Source organism: Montipora foliosa, chromosome 7, assembly GCF_036669935.1.
Source record: "Montipora foliosa isolate CH-2021 chromosome 7, ASM3666993v2, whole genome shotgun sequence".
In the NCBI taxonomy this organism is placed as follows: domain Eukaryota; kingdom Metazoa; phylum Cnidaria; class Anthozoa; order Scleractinia; family Acroporidae; genus Montipora; species Montipora foliosa.
In genome coordinates, this window is record NC_090875.1 from 3766761 (window position 1) to 3786760 (window position 20000).

At 36.8% G+C, this 20000-nt stretch overlaps 1 protein-coding gene and 1 non-coding gene across 8 annotated transcripts in view; one reads left to right on the plus strand and one right to left on the minus strand.

Moving 5' to 3' along the window:
* Window positions 1–20000, minus strand: part of LOC138010308 (sugar phosphate exchanger 3-like) — a 35129-nt gene that overhangs the window by 5826 nt on the left and 9303 nt on the right. For 4 of the 7 annotated variants that reach the window (XM_068857230.1, XM_068857233.1, XM_068857232.1 and 1 more), the window contains exons 6-23: window positions 17844–17895; window positions 15463–15541; window positions 14613–14679; window positions 12909–12979; window positions 12377–12402; window positions 10649–10733; window positions 9761–9817; window positions 8737–8804; window positions 8416–8511; window positions 6343–6418; window positions 5792–5857; window positions 4052–4077; window positions 3391–3466; window positions 2790–2837; window positions 2283–2347; window positions 1767–1853; window positions 1352–1417; window positions 853–905 (exon numbers count right to left, since the gene is read on the minus strand). In XM_068857230.1, the coding sequence (XP_068713331.1) occupies window positions 853–905; window positions 1352–1417; window positions 1767–1853; window positions 2283–2347; window positions 2790–2837; window positions 3391–3466; window positions 4052–4077; window positions 5792–5857; window positions 6343–6418; window positions 8416–8511; window positions 8737–8804; window positions 9761–9817; window positions 10649–10733; window positions 12377–12402; window positions 12909–12979; window positions 14613–14679; window positions 15463–15541; window positions 17844–17895 (1164 nt within the window). Of the gene's footprint in view, window positions 1–852; window positions 906–1351; window positions 1418–1766; window positions 1854–2282; window positions 2348–2789; window positions 2838–3390; window positions 3467–4051; window positions 4078–5791; window positions 5858–6342; window positions 6419–8415; window positions 8512–8736; window positions 8805–9760; window positions 9818–10648; window positions 10734–12376; window positions 12407–12908; window positions 12980–14612; window positions 14680–15462; window positions 15542–17843; window positions 17896–20000 lie in introns of all 7 variants that reach the window. The other 3 variants (XM_068857231.1, XM_068857236.1, XM_068857235.1) reach the window with 1 other exon arrangement.
* Window positions 16188–16260, plus strand: Trnac-gca (transfer RNA cysteine (anticodon GCA)). The gene has a single exon. It is a non-coding gene; the product is annotated as a tRNA-Cys (tRNA).

A 20000-nucleotide genomic window follows, 5' to 3' on the forward strand; every position in this document is an offset into this window, starting at 1 on the left:
GAGTCCTCTGGTTCTTTCCAGAGGCAGGAAGAAAAACCTAGCTAAAGGTAATGTTTTTCTTATAACAGGAATATTGTTACCTTTGGACAATTCGCGAGCGACATTCGCTTTCAGAACTATTACTCATTGTTAAACAACAACAGCTTTTTCCACCGCGCAACTTACTGCGTGACAATAATAAGTCGAAATCGGCACCCTTAATCCTCACGGTATTAATGAACGCTTTTCATTTAAAGGGGCTAGGTCACGCAATTTTAGGCAATTTCAGCGCTGATCGAATGGTCACACAATTAACTAAAATATCAAAATAACTGTTCAAAACTATAGAAGAACTCTAAGAAAACACAGGGAGGCCAAGAAGGGACATGGATGGACAAAACTGGAGAGGATTGAAATGGATTGAATTTGGGTAAATTTGAAAAACGTCGGCCCACCTTTTTTCAAATTTATATCAGTCTATATCAAAATGTCATTTACAAAGCTGGAAAATCATTCTCAGTTGTTATGTGGCCGTGATTTTGCAAATGAAAGACTCTTGCTCTGCCAATTTGACGTTTAGAGCTCATAATTAACAAAATTAAACGAATATACCTAAAATAGCGTGACCTAGCCCCTTTAACTAATGTATTCCTATTTTTCACGTTGCCATGTTACCACCAATAGCGTAGCTCCTACTCTACTATAAAAACTACACGTAACCCATAATTCCTCGATTCGCTCTGACGAAGGGCTAACGCTCGAAACGTCAGCTTTTAGGATCTCTGTACGGTGGCCAATTTACATTATCAACTCCGTTGATAAAACCAAATTTTTGAATAATAAGTCGCATTATTACAAACGAGGCTGCGTTACCTTGAAAACTTTATAAGCGGTGGTATTAGTAGACAAACAAAACTCATGAAGGCCTGAAAAGGAAAAAAGCAAGATAATAAAGGTGACATAGAAAAGGAAACGAAAAACGGGAAAAGAAAATCAACCGAGAAACACTAGATGATATTGTGACAAGGTCTGCATGCTTTATCACAATCATTTGTCACTCAAACCAGAAACCTACTGCTGAGACCTAAATGGGGATTTTTTTCCTGCTACCAATATTCACAATCACAATCTGACCCGCCTGACAAAGCGGTTACCAACAAAAAATCTACCAAAACGTGCGTAAAATGTCTGCAATAACTGTTACTCCAAATGAGAGACGACAAACTTTCTTAATGTGTCCAGTAGTTTCGCGTCTTGTGCTAAGGGAAACGATGATTTTTAACTAGCCTGAGCAGGCAGGTTTGGTGTGTTTCTCAACATGCCAATGTAAATGACGACAATTACAAATAACGAAGAAAAAAAAAACACTCACCATAACCATTAGAAAGTAAAAGACAGGTTTCCATCCACTGTGCGTATTGATTTCAGAAACAATAAACTGAACGAAGCACAGAAAATACATTTGAGATACATCAATCTAATTCTAAGCTACGTAATACTTGTAAACACCGAATTATCTTTGATGCGTTATTTTTTTCCCAGCTTTATGACAAAGGAAAAATAACAATAGCCAGAAAGAAGACCAAAGGGCGAGGTGCAACCGGGGGACCTTAAGTCCCGTGCAGAGCACGTCCTATTATTCAATTAATTTATTCCACTGAAATCTTCCTTAGGTATCTTTGGATAACACAAAGATCTTCCTCCTGTATTTCGTCTGTTGACTCTCCGTCGATCCATTATAAAGAAAAGTGTCAAAGCAAACAACGAAGCGGAAATAGTTTTTGTACCTGTCCAATAGCAGCTCCTACGCTTCCTGTCCCATCCACAATCCCTGTAACAGTAGCTAAGGCTTCACTGCTTGCACTAAGAGCACTCTAAAAACAAAGCGAAGACAGCTGCTGCATGAGGATTGTTCTTATCCAAAAGTCAACAATAATATTTATATCCCTGTGACTCTTATCAACGTTGTTCCAGTGACAAAACAAAACCGTCAGTTGTCTGAGGGTAAACTGGAGCGGTGAGGGAGGAAGAGGGAGGGAGGGAGGGAGGGAGAGAAAGGGAGGGAGGGACAGAGAGGGAGGGAGGAAGAGGGAGGGAGGGGGACAGAGGTGAGAAGGCGGAAGGGATGAAGGTGGAAGGGTGTAAGGGAGGTGGGGAAGTGAAAGTTCTTGGATTCTTCCTTGAGCCCCCCGCCTTTCCCATTTGAACACGCACTCTTTCTGAAACGTTTACGCCAACATTGCACAGCAAAACGCTTGGCTACTTTCCTGTGCGTAACAAAAGCCCTTTTGCATTTTGCATACCTGTCTTCCAAGGTCTGCCGATATGGCAGAGCTGATCAAATTTGCAGGACCTCCAATAAAAATACCTGCGGAAAAATCAAAGTATTTTGTAGTAAGTTATCTGAGTTATAAGATAAATGCTCCATAGAATAACTCAAAGTAAATTCAATGTAGATAAAGATGCTAGAAAAATTAAAACGAATGACGAAAACTTAAGAGACAAAAGAGAAGTAATTTTCATAAAACTCGGCCCTTTTTGTAATTCAAAACAACAACGAGATGTCATATTAAACTTTAAACAATGTATAAGCAGTATTCCTTGCAAAAAAGACGAGGATACGCTAAAGAACCTAACCATTTGAACAATCGGCTTGACAACCGGAACATTCATTTTTTGTTGTGTTAATTGTGTAATTGTTCATGATTTTTACGTTTCAACCCTCGTTCACATTTTTTTTTCCTGAAAGGAAAGTCATTCCTCCTCCTAAAAGCACTACTTCAGTTTACTACTGCAATTGAAGCACTAACCAGTAGTACACATTAGAGCTGCATTTAATGTATAATGTCCTCCCACATCTGAAATGGAACATTTTAGATTTAGTATTTAGAAAAACTGATCTCAAAATATTGACAAATAAAGAACCAGGAATACAGTATTGTTTAAACAATGCCAAACTGTCAGAAAAATCCAACCTCCCTCCCTCAGCTCTGTTGATCAAGTCGACATTTTGTAAGAGAAATGCCTCAATTAGTTCTGGGTGTGGTCAAAGCCGTGATACCTTACATCTGAATCTGTTCTGAATCTCAAATATTAAGAATGCCCGAAAATGATACGGTAAGACATGCTCTTACTCCTTCAAATAATCATTAATTGTCAAAATACTGATTTTGTCAGACGAGTTAAAGACATTAGTATTGGCCACTAACACTGTTGTTTCAAGAATTAATAACAAAAGACGGTGACATATGGGATCAAAAATAACATTAGTGGAAAGGTGCAGTCCTGCAGTTAAGGTGACCTGAAGTGATTCTTTGAGCTGATATACCGTTTGCTAAATGCTTCATTTTTTGCAAGTGAAACCCTCGTCATTATAAAAAAGGCACCTTCTTTGTAGGCTAATTCACTTACTTCCATAAATAAATAGCATTGGTACAGAAATCATAAGCATAACCACAACTAAAGGTGTACGTTTTCCCATCAAATCCTATGAAATAAAAACACTATCAGACAACACAGCATTTTATAGTCAGAATAAAAAAAAAACAAACATCAGTTCAAAAAGGTTCTCTTGACCACTGCGCTTTGTAATGATTCACTGCAACTTAATTTCACTTAATGTTATACTTGCAAGGGATGACATGAAAAATCCTTGATTGATGCAACCATTGCCACAAAGAGAAATCAAAGTAATTTATTATCTCAAGCATTACTAATCCTGCTATCAGGTGAATTTTGCATTTTCTGAAAATTCCATGCAGAATTTCTACATCTTGTCTGGTGCAACCATTAATACTATTTTCTTTTGTGCATTGTACTCTTTTGCATTGTTCTCCAGTTATAAAATTATGTGCTTTATGTGAAATGGGTTAAAACACCCAAACCTATCACCATAAAATTCAAATTAGCAAGCCAAAATCATATCAGCTTGCAAACTTGACAAGCTGTCCACACATTTAGTGTCACGCTTCATTATGAATACTCTGTTTTGCAAAGTTCCTTCCCAAACAATTCATCACTAGAGTCAAGACTTCACTGTCGTCGTCGTGTTTTAGGGAACAATAATACTCACACTAATAAGTCCTCCAACAATGCCCCCTAGAAAAATAACAAAATTTAGCTGATTAAAGATCACCAATGTGTGATATTATTGAAAATGACCATGCACCTACAAAAAATGGAAAGGTAAAGGTTTATGGAGGATCATGCACTGGTTCATAGGTACTTGACTTCAATAATCTGAATAATGTTGCTACGAGACAACATGGTAAGAGAAGCAAATGGTTGGAGCCAACAATTAAGTTGGCTAATTGGAAAGCGCAATGGAGTTGAATGCAGGAACACCAAACACAACTAATAATCGAGTCAGTGGTCAGAACCAATGAAGAGACAGGTGCAACTGCAAGAAAATCCAATACATCCAGCAGAAATGCACCAATATAGAATATAGGCATAGAGACACCATAATTATAGGAACGACACATGTATTTGAAGTACAGAATTAATCCTCTTTTAGGTGTACATGTAAATCTTTATTTTTGGCAAATAGCTACACATTTTATGTACATAAATATTTGGAATACCTGATCAGCATCACATCTTTCTTCAAACAATACTAAAGAAACTGTTTGCACAAGAGTTGAATTCGATTCTCCGAGAAACAGTTAGAGACACTGGCATAGCTTTCATTCCTTTGTTTAGGAGCACCAACATGACAGCAGTGGTGTCAAGTAAAAACGAAGGATGGAAGTACAAATTATTAAAAATGGTTTTATGGTGTTAGCTGCATGGTTACATTTTCTTTTCTTTTTCATAACATTATTCATCTTCAGGTTTTGAGGCAGTCAGGAACAAATTCTCTTCTTAATCAGCACAACTCAGGCTTCAAACTATGGGATTTGAACCCATGATTTCTATGATACTGGTGCAGCACTCTACCAATCTCATTTCTTTCAAATCTCATTTGAGCATGAATTTTTCAGCCAACCTGGAGCTGCACAGTCATTTGATAATTTCACATTAACTCACAAGAGGATGTGAATATGGAGAAACTATATGAAAACCACTGGTATCGCAGAGGTTAAATATCATTTGAGCATGAATTTTTCAGGCTTTACCTTTGCTACTGTTTAAGTGACAGGCATATATGTACCAGCGATCAACTAAAATCTTAACATGGAATAGCCAGTCACAAATCACTTAAGTACACAAATCTTTATTTCATCAGTTTATCACAGACAAAAAGTCAACTGCAGTTGAGTTAGCAAAGTTGGTGAGACACCAGTCTACAGCTGTGCTTAGTTCCAGACTCATCTTTCAGGTCTTTCTCGTGCATTGTATTCCTTTCCACTGAAGTTTGAGACTGAGAAACATGGGCAAAATGGTTGGATTACGAGTAGTTGCAGTACAGCCCAACCCAAAAGGCTTTAGAATAACTTGGGAAAGGCTTGGATGGCATTACCAAAATGACCCTATTGCAGTTCTGTGTCTTGATTCTTAGTCAAAGTTACTAAGGGACATCAAGGAACCTATACACTACAATGTATTTGCAGGTGTTTCTGATACAGTCGTATCATGATCTATTCTTTATTTGTCATGTTACTATGTCAGGCAGGTAAATTCTTAGAGATGTTAGTTACTATGGGCTAAGATTAAGAAATCTGGCATGAAGAGCTACCGTTGTGTCTGACTGGAGGCACACTCATCATTTCTCCACTAAATTTATTCTTACAATCTTCAGAAATTTAACGAGAATAAATCATTTTCTGAAGTCCAAAAAAAAAATGCAAAACGCAATGAAAACTTCACCAACCTACAATTCCTCCAACGTCATAAAAAGTTGAGATTTTATCTGCAACTGTGTCCTTCCATCCAAACTCTGTGAAAGATCATTAAGTTAGATGTCATCACATACCATGGAATGTAGACTGACCGTTTTCAAAGGTAAGCTGTCATTATTCTCATAATTCAGTGTTCCAAAATCACTTCCAAGGGTCTTCTGTGTGTGAAGTGTGTGTATATGGCTTTCCAAGTCAGTGTGTTTGGTCAAATCCTTGCCTTCTTTTCCCCTTGAGTTTGAAAATGGTTTCCAAAAACAACCCAACTGACTTTAAAAACCAATACTTAGAACATCACAGATATGACATTGAAACCATGCAGTGGACAGCATAAGAAAATTATTATGCAGGATAATCCTGAAAGAAAGTGCATTTCAAGTTAACTGTGCTTTGGTTACTTTATTTACATGTATTCTTATTTTGGGATCAGAATAAGCAAGATGGCCTAAGATGGCTGGTATACTATTTGCTAGCATCATTCCAGAAAATTCTCTGTGAGGGAACTGCATAAGATTAGCAAACTTACTGTTGGATAAATAGAAAGGGAGCCAGAAGAAAAAGGAATAATTGACCAATTTAAGACAAGCATAGGACAGGGAGTACTGTTGAAAAGAGAAAAAAATGAAATAAAATTAATGCAATAACAGGCAGCATCAAAAGAGTAACTAATGACAAAAGTCACCTACATAATTCTAGGAGATGACTTTAATTTAGTGCTTAATGTTGAAAAGGACAAAAAAGGTGGTATAAGTAGGACTCATAAGAAGTCATTGGAAGTCAACAACAACTATTGCGAAAGCTTAGATTTAGTCGATGTTTGGAGAGTATTAAACCCAGAACTTTTTAAATTTACGTGGAGACAAAGAAAACCGGAACTTTACTGCAGACTTGATTTTTTCTAGTAAGTCAAGGAATATTCTATAACATAATCAAAGCAGATATTATCCCAGGATATAAAACGGACCATTCAATAATCGTTTTAGAAATTTCGATAGAGGTAGAGGTAGAGGATTCTGGAAACTTAACACCTCCTTTTTTGAAACAAAATATATTGATCAAATTAAATTGATTATACAACAAACCAAGGATGAATACAGGGATGATGAGTCAATTGCTCCTTGCTTGCAATGTCTCTTTTCCAGATTAAGAAAATATTTGGTATTTTTTTCACCTTTATTATACCATCATGATTTCAAACTGATTATCGCTCCTTTTCTTTTATATTCAATTAATGATTCTAATAATGTTCTTTCTTTGTTTTAAGGTCGGTCAATATTTGTTGTTTTCGAGAATCATGAACATGCATATCACTTAAATCTTGTTCCAAAGTTGCAATTGATTGCTCAATTTCTTCTAACTACGTTGATTATTTTCTTTTTCTCAGAAGCCCCAAATTTTATTGATTCCTCTCTAACTTTCATTTTAATCATCTTCCAGGGCAGATTAGGGTTAATAACTCAACTTAAAATCAGTGAAAAGGATTTTGCCATTGCAGACAAAGAAATTATTCTGAATTAACGAGTGTGAGTCTTTTTACCAAACTCTTTATAGTTCCAAAACCAATAACGAGAAATCTAGTGACGTTTTTTCCCACCACAGCAAAATCAAAATCACTTGACTAATGCGGAAAAACTTGTTTGCGAAGACTTGTTGAATAGGGAAGAATGTCTGCAAGTGCTAAACAGTATGAATTCGGACAAAATGCCAGGAACAGATGGCCTCCCTTGCGAATTTTACAAGATTTTTTGGAATGTGAATGATATCTTGATAAGTTATCTTAACTATTCATATGAAACAGGAACACTTTCAGTATCATAAAGACGTGGAATTGTTAAACTTATTCCTAAAAAAGGATGTGGATCTTAGTCTAATTAAAAATTGGCGAAACTTATCTCTGATGATCAGACAGGTTTTATTAAGAATAGATTTATTGGTGAAAATATCCTTTTAATTGATTGTGTTATTAGATACACGGCAGCGAAGAATATTCCCGGACTTCTCCTTTTCCTTGATTTCGAGAAAGAATTTGATACGTTAGAATGGACTTTCATTTAAAAGCCTTTAAAGTATTTTGGCTATGGCCCACAACTTCTAAAATGGATTAACATTTTTTACTGTAACATTGAAAGCTGTATCTTGAACAATGGTTGGGTGAGCAATTTCTTTAAAGAGCCTTCTTCAAAGCCTTTCAAAGAAATGAAAAAATTAGAGGAATACCGGTAACTGTGAAGGCAAAAAATATTAAGTTGAGCCAATAAGCAGATGACACCACAGTAATCTTGGACGGTTCGACAGAATCCTTTGAAGAATCTTTAAGACTATTAGATCTTTCTCCATGGGCGACCATGCATTCATCAGGGCAACCAAATTTACAAGTTTAGTTGCCCAGCTTTTGAAACAGGGACAACCTGGATTTTTTTTTAATTTTGAGCACTGCGTACGGGCTGTAAGTGTGAGTTAGTACAAAGAAACACCCATTGCTAATGTTTGATAACAAATTACTCCTACAAAAAGTCATTAACAGACTCTTTGCTTTGCCTTGAATTTGCAAAGTTAATGTGATTCAGCCCTGAAAACATTCATGTCACAATCAGCTTACAGGAATTACTCCAGGAAGTAAAACAGCTTGACAAAAAGTGACTGCTTTCCTGTGTTGTGGCTTAACTGACTGATACGATGCAGAAACTATGGCTGACTGCAGAAAATAAAACAAACAAATGAATCAGTGTTTATTGAAGGTGGGTCTGTGAGATGCCATGACAAGTTTTTCTCACAATACTGAAGGTTAGGCAGGTTCAAAGAGACAGGTAATTACCCTCACTGAGAATAAACAACAGAAGATAAACTGCAAAATCTATTTTACTTGAAATACATGTAGCTGCAGTGCCATTTAACAAATTGGTTTCATTGCCATACTTACAGTAGAAAGGCCACTAGGAATTTTATGAGCAAAGGACTCTTGTTCAATGACTGAAGCATCACTAAAAACTGCAAAACAAGTGGAAATAATAATTATATCAAAATTAATGGTCAGCGGGATCAGTGTATAGAGACCTGTGTTAACGCATTGACGAGGGTTCCCCATTGACGAGTAAAATTGTCTGATGGCTTTAATTTTAGACAGAGTAAATAAGTCTGGCCGGTTTAGGTCAGTTTGGATGTCAAAGGGTTAATGAGAACATTAAAAGGGAACATGGCGTTTAAGTAAACCGAGATGTTGTTAATTAATTAATTTGAGGGGATGAATTAGTTTTGAGTGGACCTACTGTAGTCTTTAGATGTTGTGAACCTGTTCAGCCCAGATGGGGGCCCTGTTGATGAGTAAAATTGTCCGGCATTAGGGAGAGTAAAATCTATTGGGAGTTGGAAAGGAAAAACGAAAGAAACTCTATTTAAGTGTCTAGTCTATTTAGCGCTGGAGCACTAATTGGGGACACTGTAAAGTGAAATTAACAATCAATGCAAATCAAGTCAAATGTTGGTTTTTAAGGAGAGGGGAAACCGGAGTACCCGGAGAAAACCTCTCGGTGCAGAGTAGAGAACCAACAAACTCAACCCACATATGACGCCGAGTCAAGGAATCGAACCCGGGCCACATTGGTGGGAGGCGAGTGCTCTCACCACTGCGCCATCCCTACACCCCTTAATTAATTAAGAGAAATCAAACACATGTAGTTACACGTGGAACTTGGTCACTTGAAAATTGCAAGGTATCAGCCACCCTTCACGACTGCCTGTGTGCACATCTGTCTTTAACTTGCAAACTATGATGACTGATTGCCTTTGAGTTATTGGTTTCTCACTCTTAAACGGGAAAATCTATTGCATTATTTTTATTAGTAAATTGAAAGCATTTCTCAAATACAGGCCCATCAACCTCAGGAAAGAGAGAAGAATGTTCTGACCATCCCAAGATTCAATGATTATTTTTGAATTTTGCTTACCAACTTCCCTGCTTGCAGAATCTGAAGGTTGATTTTCCTCTTCAGGCATTGGCAATCCTGTTTGAATGAGGTTCCATTTGTTGCTGAAAATCTTCAATTTTTATCATTTACTTTACAATAATTTGAATTCATAGCAACTTTTTTGTACACATTTTGTAGATTTATCTAAGCTTCTGCAATCACCTCATTCGGTATTGCTAGCTGTTTGCAAAAAAAAAAACTTCACGTCCCACTTGTCCTTGGGGTTTCTTCACTTGTCTGGGTTCATTAATCTTTTTTTTTTACAAAAAACAAAAGTACTATACATTCTTTGTCATCTGGACATCTACACCATTCTCAGGGAGAATAACTCAAGTTCAAAATAGTGAACAGACCTAAAACTCTCAAGTTCTTGACTCAATTTATTTGATGGTAAGCAATATTTTTCTTAATTATGTGACACTTGTGTGACAATGGCAAGAAATATTCAATCATAGAATTACATTAAAAAGAAATTAAAGTCCATCATTTTTTTGATGGGTTTGAGTTTTCAAGGTCTGATGTCTTGAAGTTTTGACGATTGCTGAATGCTGCTTGCTTGCTGATCCTCTCTTAAATCAGTCTCAAAATTCAACGTTGTTGACAACCAAATATTTTCAAGAACCACTCCTTAACCATCTAATTAAACAGGCAATTAGCGTCCAAATTAACTACAGTAGAGGTTTTTCTTAACTCATCGACTCCTGGGGGTTCCCCATTGACGAGTAAAATACTCTGGTGTTGGACAGAGTAAAATACTAAGTTTGGCTGGTTTTGGTTGGTTCAGGAGTCAAATGGGTTAATGGGGACAATTAGTTTTTCAGTGAGTGATTAAGATAACTTAATTCATATGGAAAACAAATTGCTTACCAAGAAGATCAGGTGATGGAATCAGACAAAAGAAAATCAGGATTCCAAATGCAAACAACACTGCTGCAGGTACGAGCATTGCATACTGCGAAAGCAACATACAGTACATGTACTTAAACAAAAATTTAATGAGATGTTAGGAACCCTTCTTCTATGCAACCAATGCTGTATTGCATACCAAGATAGACCTGCAGAACAGATGTATTTGGGTGAATAAAATTGAGAACTATTTCCATGTTATGCTACCATCTTGCATGATGGAACCCAGTGAGTTGGCTGTTTGTCCTAATTCTCTACTTCCTTTGCTTCTAAAATAATATGACCTTTCATAAGCATTCAAAGTGATTGCATTATTATTTTATCATTCAATCTAAATGACCAAAGCAAATTTAAAGTGAAACGTCTGCTTTGCAGAATAACCCAGCTACATGTTACTTGTAGGAGTGTTAAAAAGACATGCTTTCATCATAACTTTCATATAACTTAGCTTAAGGTTGTTTTTGTTAAACAGTTTTCTTAATTTATGGTTCCGTGGGAAGCACCCCTCCGTCCAATTTCGAAATTCAAACCAACATAGGAAGAGAATTTCGAAATTTGACTGAGAGGTGCTTCCCACGGAACCATAAATTAAGAAAACTGTTTAACAAAAACAATCTTAAGCTACCAGTAAGTTATAGTTGTTCACCAAACATAAAACAGATCATCGATGGACACAACAAAACCATCCTAAGCCAGAACATGCCACCTCCACAACAAACACCCACCAAACTCTGCAACTGCAGAGTACCAGACAAATGCCCTTTGAAAGGACAATGCTTAGTCAAGGAAGTAGTGTATCAAGCCACCATCACGACCGCCGAAAGCACAGAGACGTACGCCGGCCTCACCGCCACTGAGTTGAAGACGAGATGGCGAAACCACCAAATGTCATTCAAAAACGAAAGTAAAAAGAATGACACCGAACTGAGCAAACATCTATGGCAGCTAAAAGATCAAAAGAAAGACTTCGCAATCTCCTGGAAAATTCTAGCCAAGGCCAAATCTTATAGCAACCTTACTAAACGATGTAATCTATGTAATACCGAGAAATCCTATATTCTATATAAACCGGACATGGCAACGCTAAACAAACGTAATGAACTTGTATCGACTTGCAGGCACAAGCGAAATTTTCTCCTTAGGTTCAATCCCATCCTCAAGAACCAATCATAAATTTACAAATGCTTTTTTACTATTGTTTTTCAAGTTTGAATCTTGTAACGATCACGCTACTGATGTATATAAACCCCATCGCATTGTGGCTAAATAACGCTCTTCACTTTGGACTACTTTGGAATATTTGAAACATAGTAAGTGTTGTAAATTTTTTAAAATAAGTTGTCGGTTGAGGGATTATAAACCATTTCTTAGTGCTTTCATTGCCCGTCCCACTCCATTTGTGTGAAATAAATTTGTCTATCAAACACTACCACAAAAAAATCTTAGTACCTATGAAATAAACACATTACAGCATGGGAAGTACTTTGTATGATTTTTATTCACTTGTTGTTTCGTATCAGAAAACTCACTCTTTCTCTGTGCTCACTCATTCATTTTCTGATACTACTCAACTTGTGTATAAAAATCGTATGTGCACATTTTCCATGAAGTAATCTCTATTTTTAGAATATGTAACTTTACCACATAAATACTTTATATATATAGTAGCAAATCGTGTCCAATACTGACCTCATAGCCGTAATCTAATATGGCAGCTACCTAAAAGAAATAAGTAAATTTAGTGCCATTACCGTAAATGTATTTTATTGACAAATTGGAAAATTTGCTATTGTTGTCATGAATTGTTTTGCACATTCTCTTGACCTAACAATGGTAAAATGGTGTAATAGTGGAATATTATAAAAGAAGAGTTAATAATGTACTAAACAGCATTGACAAGGGCAATCCTGAAATTGAGCTACATGTGTACATGTTCTATTCTATAATGTACATATTCAAACATTCTGTGAAGTTTGCTTTGGTGTAAAAGTCAAATCACTACTACTGAGTGGTTATTTTTGTTGTATGACGGGTCATCAATTGAAGGAATAATATGTTTCAGGCTCCGCAGTGCTTTATTTGCTATACACATTATTATTCCTGAAATAGTGGTATGAAAAAGTTGATACAACACTGTGGTTTAAATGACCTTGGCTTCTGTAATCATACCAGTGCTACTGTGGTATGCTGTACACTGTAGGTGGTAACTTAACAATCAAACCTACTTGCAATGCTCCAAAAATGTTTCCTACTGAAGCATTTGCACTCCATATTCCAAATACAATTCCACGACTGTTAACAAAATAATAAAATCTTGTTACAGTGTTTTTTCAATTATTTACTACCAGAAAATAATGTGGGTTGAGTTGTTGGTTCTCTACTCTAATCTGAGAAGTTTTTCTATGCGTACTCTAGAGCTGGGCCTGGTTCCTCGAAAGCCGATTAACTTAATCCAGGATTAGCGTAAACTTTTGTTTAACGTTTTCAACTTTCTGGTGAAAGTTCCTTTTTCTTATTTTTGTTTTTCAAGATTGACGTCTTCTCATGTAAAGTTCTGCCGAAAATCTGTGTTGAACAGCATTTGGGAGTAGAGAAATACCAGTAAACTGCTTGGTTAATTTTTAATCTTAGATTGGCGTTAATCGGCTTTTGAGGAACTGGGCCCTGGTTTTTCCCTCTCTACAAAAACCAACAAACAATATTTGACTGGCAGTGATGCTGTGCCACAAGATCATGGACTGCATAGTGGTTGCCAGTGATGCATTACATGCTTTTGGCCCATCAAACTATGCCATCATGACTCAGGCTTCCAGATTGCAACAAGAACAATTTGCATGGCCAATTTCCTAAACCAAACTTTCATAGTTAATTCAAAGTAATATTAAAGTGCTTCTTATTCAGCCCTTTGATGTGCATTTGTACTGCACTCACGGTTTCCTATGGCCAGATGCTATAGCAACAGCTTTAAATGCTGCTGGATGCATACTAATAAAAGAAAGGTGAGAAGGGAACAGTAAAATGAAAGAGCACGAAAAAACAAGGAACCGGTGGACAATAAAATGGCAGGGTGGAATTCAATTGGCCTAATTAGAATACTGCTTCCTTTTGTATACCGAAATAAATTATTAACCCACTGACTCCCCTTCAATTGACGAGTCAAATTGTCTGGTGATAGAGAAAAAGTAAAATCTATTAAGCCTCACTCCTTATTGTTACGTTTCCCGTTGAAATAACTAAGCACAAACGTAGTTAACAATCAAATATTTTTAATAAGGTGGTCATCCAAACTCCAGCGAACTTACAAGTGCCGTTGAGTCTACAAGCACATGGAATTTACCGCATATGATTTGCTATGTCGAGTCACGTGATAAAAGGTTGCGTGACATAATAACGTTACACTTATAATTAATTAACCCTTTCCCTGATGAGAGTGAGCCCTACAGGTTTTACATTACTTTGTCTAACACCAGATTATTTTAGAGCGGGTTTCAATTGAGTGTCAAAAGTAATCAGCTGATTGCTTTGGTTCTCACGCCACTTTTTAAACCAATCAGAAGCGAAACCAAAACCAATTGTGGCTTGCGCATGCACATTTTCCCGCGCTTTGTGTCGGCTATGTGTACCTAATTACTTCAAGTTTTGATTGGTTTACTGGATTGTCTCTGTCTTTTTTAATTAGCTAAAGTTACTGTAATTACTTTGGTTTTGGTTTTACGACACTCAATTGAAACTTGCTCTTCAAATCAGTGGAGGTGCCTTAATAAGTGCAAATGGGTCAAAAAAGTCACTTGGTCAGTGGCTGTTGGCTAAGTACATGTAGTCCCAAAGCTAACCCTTCATGGTTTACTGGCTTTGAACCATCAAGGCAGAGTTAGCAATTTCTATTCTAATCATGGAGTGCCAACTAATTACTGCACACAAGTACCTTGACTTTCCAAACCAGTTTCCCATTACTGCTACGACACACGGCCAACCAGTGGACTGAAGAAGGCCTGATGGACAACAGTAAAAATCGATAAACGTAAATAGATTCAACTTGGGTAAATTTAAACAAGAAGCAATAATATTGTTCGATCAATTCTGTCTATGTTTGGAATTAGAGATGTGCCAAGTGCACATTAACGGGGCTATGTCACATTATTTTAGGGTGTTTAGGGGAAATATTTAATTAATCACAAGTTTAAAACTTGAAAATGGTAATGTGGAATTCCTTTGCTGATGAAATTATTGTTACGTCACAAACAAGATGATTCTGAGTAATCCACTTGGCAGGTGATTTGCCATAAACTTGAAAAACGTTGGGTCCTCATTTTACTTTTTGGCCGTTTTGGTTGTCATGAAATTACATCATTTTGCGTGACACAGCACCTTCAATTTCTCTATCCCCCAAAAACCTTTTGGGCTCAAAGACTGGAACAAGATGGTAAAATCTCATAAAGTGACTTTAACTTTTCTGATGTCTTCACAAGGACTTGATGTCTTTATGTTCACTTGTATCTTTTAATGTTGGATGATATATATTGATGCGTAATAATGTATTAGATTGTGTACCATTATACTGTATTCTGAAAGCCCCAAGCTTGTCTGTTATCTTCAGCCCAACAAAAAGGACATTACACTTCTGATTGGGGTGCCTCCTTACTTAATTTCAAGCAAAGAAAAAGAATTACGGTAAATCTTGGATCCTGAAGTAAATACGTTTTGAGGATTTCAGGAAAGCATTCCAGATAACAGACTTTTTATTCTACTTAACATACAGCAGAACAATGGCTTACCATTCAGTGCCATGAACACTCCATAATACCAAATGTTATAAACTCCTATCCACTTGCTTACTGTTCCAAACATAAATACCTGGAGAAAGGAATGAAACAGACAACAACAATAAAAGTGAAACAGAAAACAACAATAAAAGTGTTATTTACAATAATAATAATAATAATAATAACACTCGTTTTCAAACGAGTGTTGTAAAACCAAAACCAAAGTAATCACTTTGGCTAATCAAAAAGAACAGAGACAATCCAGTAAACCAATCAAAACTCGCAGTAATTACACGTAGCCGACACAAAGCGCGGGAAAATGTGCACGTGCGAGCTACGATTGGTTTTGGTTTCACTTCTGATTGGTTGAAAAAGTGGTGCGAGAACTTTGAACCAATAACTGAGTGAAGTAATGCAAAACCATAGTAATTACCGGTATCTAATTACTTTCGACGCTCAATTGAAAACCACTCTAATAATAATAACAATAATAATAATAATAATAACAACAACAGCAATAATAATAATAATAATGATAATAATAATAATAATAATAATCAAGTGAAGCTATGATCTTTGCAGTTATGAACCCAATTTTTACAATTGCGTAGAGAAGCCTGTTTTTTCAGGACTTCAACGGGGTTTGAACCCGTGATTCATTTCATATACCATTTCATCATTGATTCATTCCTCACAGGACCATTAGAACCCGCAAATGACCAGGTCCCAACGTCAGTGGCTTCATAGCTCAGTTGGTTAGAGCGTCGCACCGCAATTGCGAGGTCACGGGTTCAAACCCCGTTGAAGTCCTGAATTGTTCATGCTTCTCTACGCAATTTATTGTAAAAATTGCGTTCATAACTGCGAAGATCATAGCTTCACTTGATTTCATATCCGCAGTTCATATATGATTCATTTCATATACCATTTCATCAATAATGATAATCTCTATCAGATAGTATGCGTGCTGTGATGGCTCAATAAGCGAGCCATATTCTAAAGTAAGGCCCACTGTACAGTCCACTAAATTTAAAATTTCGATAAAATTAACAAATCAAAGCGGTTCAGCGTTGTCTGTATTCTTATCGACAACGACATTCGTCATCACAGTGGACAAAATGTTGTGAACTCACGAGCTGCAGCTGAGTGAGTCCACAACTAATTTTGACCCCTGTGAAGACGAATATCGTTGTCGCGGCCAATAAGAGTACAGACAACCCTGAACCACTTTCGATTTGTTTTTTATTACAATATTCAAAGCCAAAGAAACTTTTTATTTCAGAGCATGACCAAAATCATGACACAAAGAAAGAGCAAGCATTGTCTATTACTTTCTCGCAATGATTGGACAGGTTTATTTCCCAAAATGGGCATTCCTGATTGGCTATTACAGTGCATGACAAATTGACAAGAGCATGACGTGTACAGCATTGTCTATACTCTTATCGACAACAGCAAATTAAAAAGTAAAAAAAGTAAAGTGGTGCATTTATATAGCGCCCTTATCACATATGTCTCAAAGGCGCTTTACAATGATCAATTTACCCCCAGCGGACTGGAAGCATATACAGGCGCAAACTGCAGCTGCTTCTAAGCAGTCCATTCATGCTGGTACTCATTTTACTGACCTCGGAAAGATGGAAAGCTGAGTGAACTTTAGCTGGAGAGAAGGTCGCCAATCTTCCAGTCTCGGCAGAACCGGGAATGGAACCCGGGACCTTAGGGTTGGAAGGCAGAGATCTTACCACTGCGCCAACCCCTCCGCTACCGGTAATCAGATTGTGAGATTGCAAGGAATTGTGGTAAAACATTGTGTTATCTGGCAGGTTTTTCATGCCGCTTCTGTTTGAATCTTGCAAGCAACTATTTCAAACAGCCAAGAAGATTTAGCTTTTCGGATTCTGACACAGCTAGCAATCTTTGTGGCAGTTGAACCTTCCACTTGACTTCCACTAGTTTCCTTGCCCACACGCTGGATTAACCTCATTTTCTCCGTCCCTACTGTAAGTTACAGATCCTTGTTTTTTCCCTGTTAATTTATGGCCCGCGCACTCACGCTTGGGCCATAAATCAACAGGTAAAAAACTTGGTGCGTAACTTACAGTATGGACGTCGAACTTGGTTAGTAAGAGGTATTTTTATCATTAATATTTTAATTCAAGTCTGAATTAAATGATGCATTGCTTCATGCACTGTACAAAAATGCCTGTGATCTCTGTATCAACACCTGATTTCGGAAACAAATTACTTGTAATCATTATTGTAACTATAAGCTTATTGTTCAAATCTCTTGTAATCCTATCTATTGCTATCCACTTCTTAAGCTGTGCAGTTATGTGTACCAAAAAAAATAGCCTCATTGCAAAGGAAAATACTATGATTCATGCACTCACCATTACTGCCGATGAACACATTCCAAATGCCAACACTCTTGTTAAGTTGAACCTGTTCAAGAAGATCACAATTGTGGTTCTAAACAACCATACTGACCTTTAAAAAAGCTCTGGATAAAAGCAATCAAAGGTCGTTTCATTTCGCAAAATTTCACCTGCAGTCTTTCAAATGCAGCCTTTCAGTTACAAAAGGCCAATTTCACAATAATAATGCCGGAGGAAACTTTATTTGTCTTTTAATACCGTTGTAAATCTCTCTACGTATTGGCAATTAACAACTGGCTACTTGAAATTGAGTGATATACTAGTATATTTACAAATGAATCAAATACATTGTAAAAAAATAAAAATAAAAATTGTCAGAGGACAGATGTTCCTGGATGCCAGTGGTGAAGTGTCTGTTGGTTTCACCAACACAACAGGCACTTCACATTACACTCTAATCAGTTAACAGGCACTACAGCCTGACTCTTCTGACAAACATTTTCATATCTTTAAACACATGAGAAGTTCTGAAAATTGTCACAACCTCCGTTCAGACGATTGCTTCAAAAAATCTCCGAGCATTTACCCTCCCAACCATGATACACCACAGAAGACAGACCACAACACCGGGAACTACATGCCCTACTCTTTATGATGTGTGCGGGTTCTTTTACATCCCACAGGATTATGAACATTGAAGGGTTGTGAAACGGGACCTCCGGCTTATCGTCCTTATCCGAGAAGACTAGAGAGTCTATCCATTTGCAGATGTAATTACAAAGGCAGCACTTTCTCCTCAGTTTTTTAGAGACCCTGAGTGTTGGTCCGGCTGGAGTTGACCTCACGACCTCCTATGTAACAGCCCAGTGCTCAACCAGATCCAAAATATTCAACACAGCCACTGAACAAAATGCTATTGCTTCTCTTGCTGCCAACTCGCCCACCTGATCCATGGCCCATGCTCTGTGACTATTGTCAACAGTCACAGAGGAGTCCTGGATACTGGAACAAATTGGGATACGTGTGAACGGGCAAAATCGATATTAGTATGTTACGTGTGGACATGAAAATTTTATAAATCCACAGAGAAAAAGTTGTGGATTCAAAACATAATATCTGGATGAGGCATACCTGTCACATCTTCTAGAACTCTGGGGCACTAATGGGGAACACTGTACATAGAACTAAGCTCAAATTGCCTCAAATTAAATCAAAAATCAAATGTCATTTTTAAAGTTGTATCAATGACTGATAAAAACTACTCTCTTGGGGAGGTTAGTTTTCATCCAATTCCATTACTTTCAAATAGGTTTAATTGAAAAATTTAACACAAACCAGGTGAAATGCATGATTTTGTCTCAAGGGTATAGCCAAGCGCAATGGCTCCATTACACCTTTTGCTGTTCGTTAACACCATCCATTCAATCGTTTCCATTCATTATTTTGCATCAATAGTGGTATCAATGAGGTATGTTAATAGACAGTACTCTTATTATCACCAATTTAAAAATAAACTTTATTTACACAACAAATTCTTTATGAACAGCATTTGTGCACATACTCAGTCTGTATTAACATCATTTTAATAATGCTAGACAGACGCTCCAGCTACTTTTGACATTTATTTGTACTTTCATTGTTTCCAAAAAAAAGTTCAATAATGCAAAACACTGCTGCAGCACCATTTCTAAATATTTTTCAAGAAAAAATTTATTAGCACAATTTGTGTGAGCAACCTATTATCACCACGCACCGGTGGCTCAGTTGGTTGAGCATCGGGCTGCCATGGGGGAGGTCGTGAGTTCGACTCTTGAATTTGCCAATAGAAAATGCGCTATATAAATTAATTACCATTACCATTATACCATTATCACAAGTGCTACATTATTTAGTGCAATTAAGACAAACATTATCGCCATTGTAAATTTGACTCTTAAGGAAGAACATCCAAATAATTTGAAACTGAATTTGCCAGCCCAACCTCTGAATTTGCATTTATGTTTATTAACCAACAACATTTACACATTAAGTCGACATGACAAAAAAATATAGGCAAGTAAAAAAACTACATGAAATATACAAGCAATAAAAGTACTTAATAAATAAAAATGTAAATAATAGAAAAATATAACAGAAATAAACAAGAAATGTAAAATAACTTCCAATTGTCGA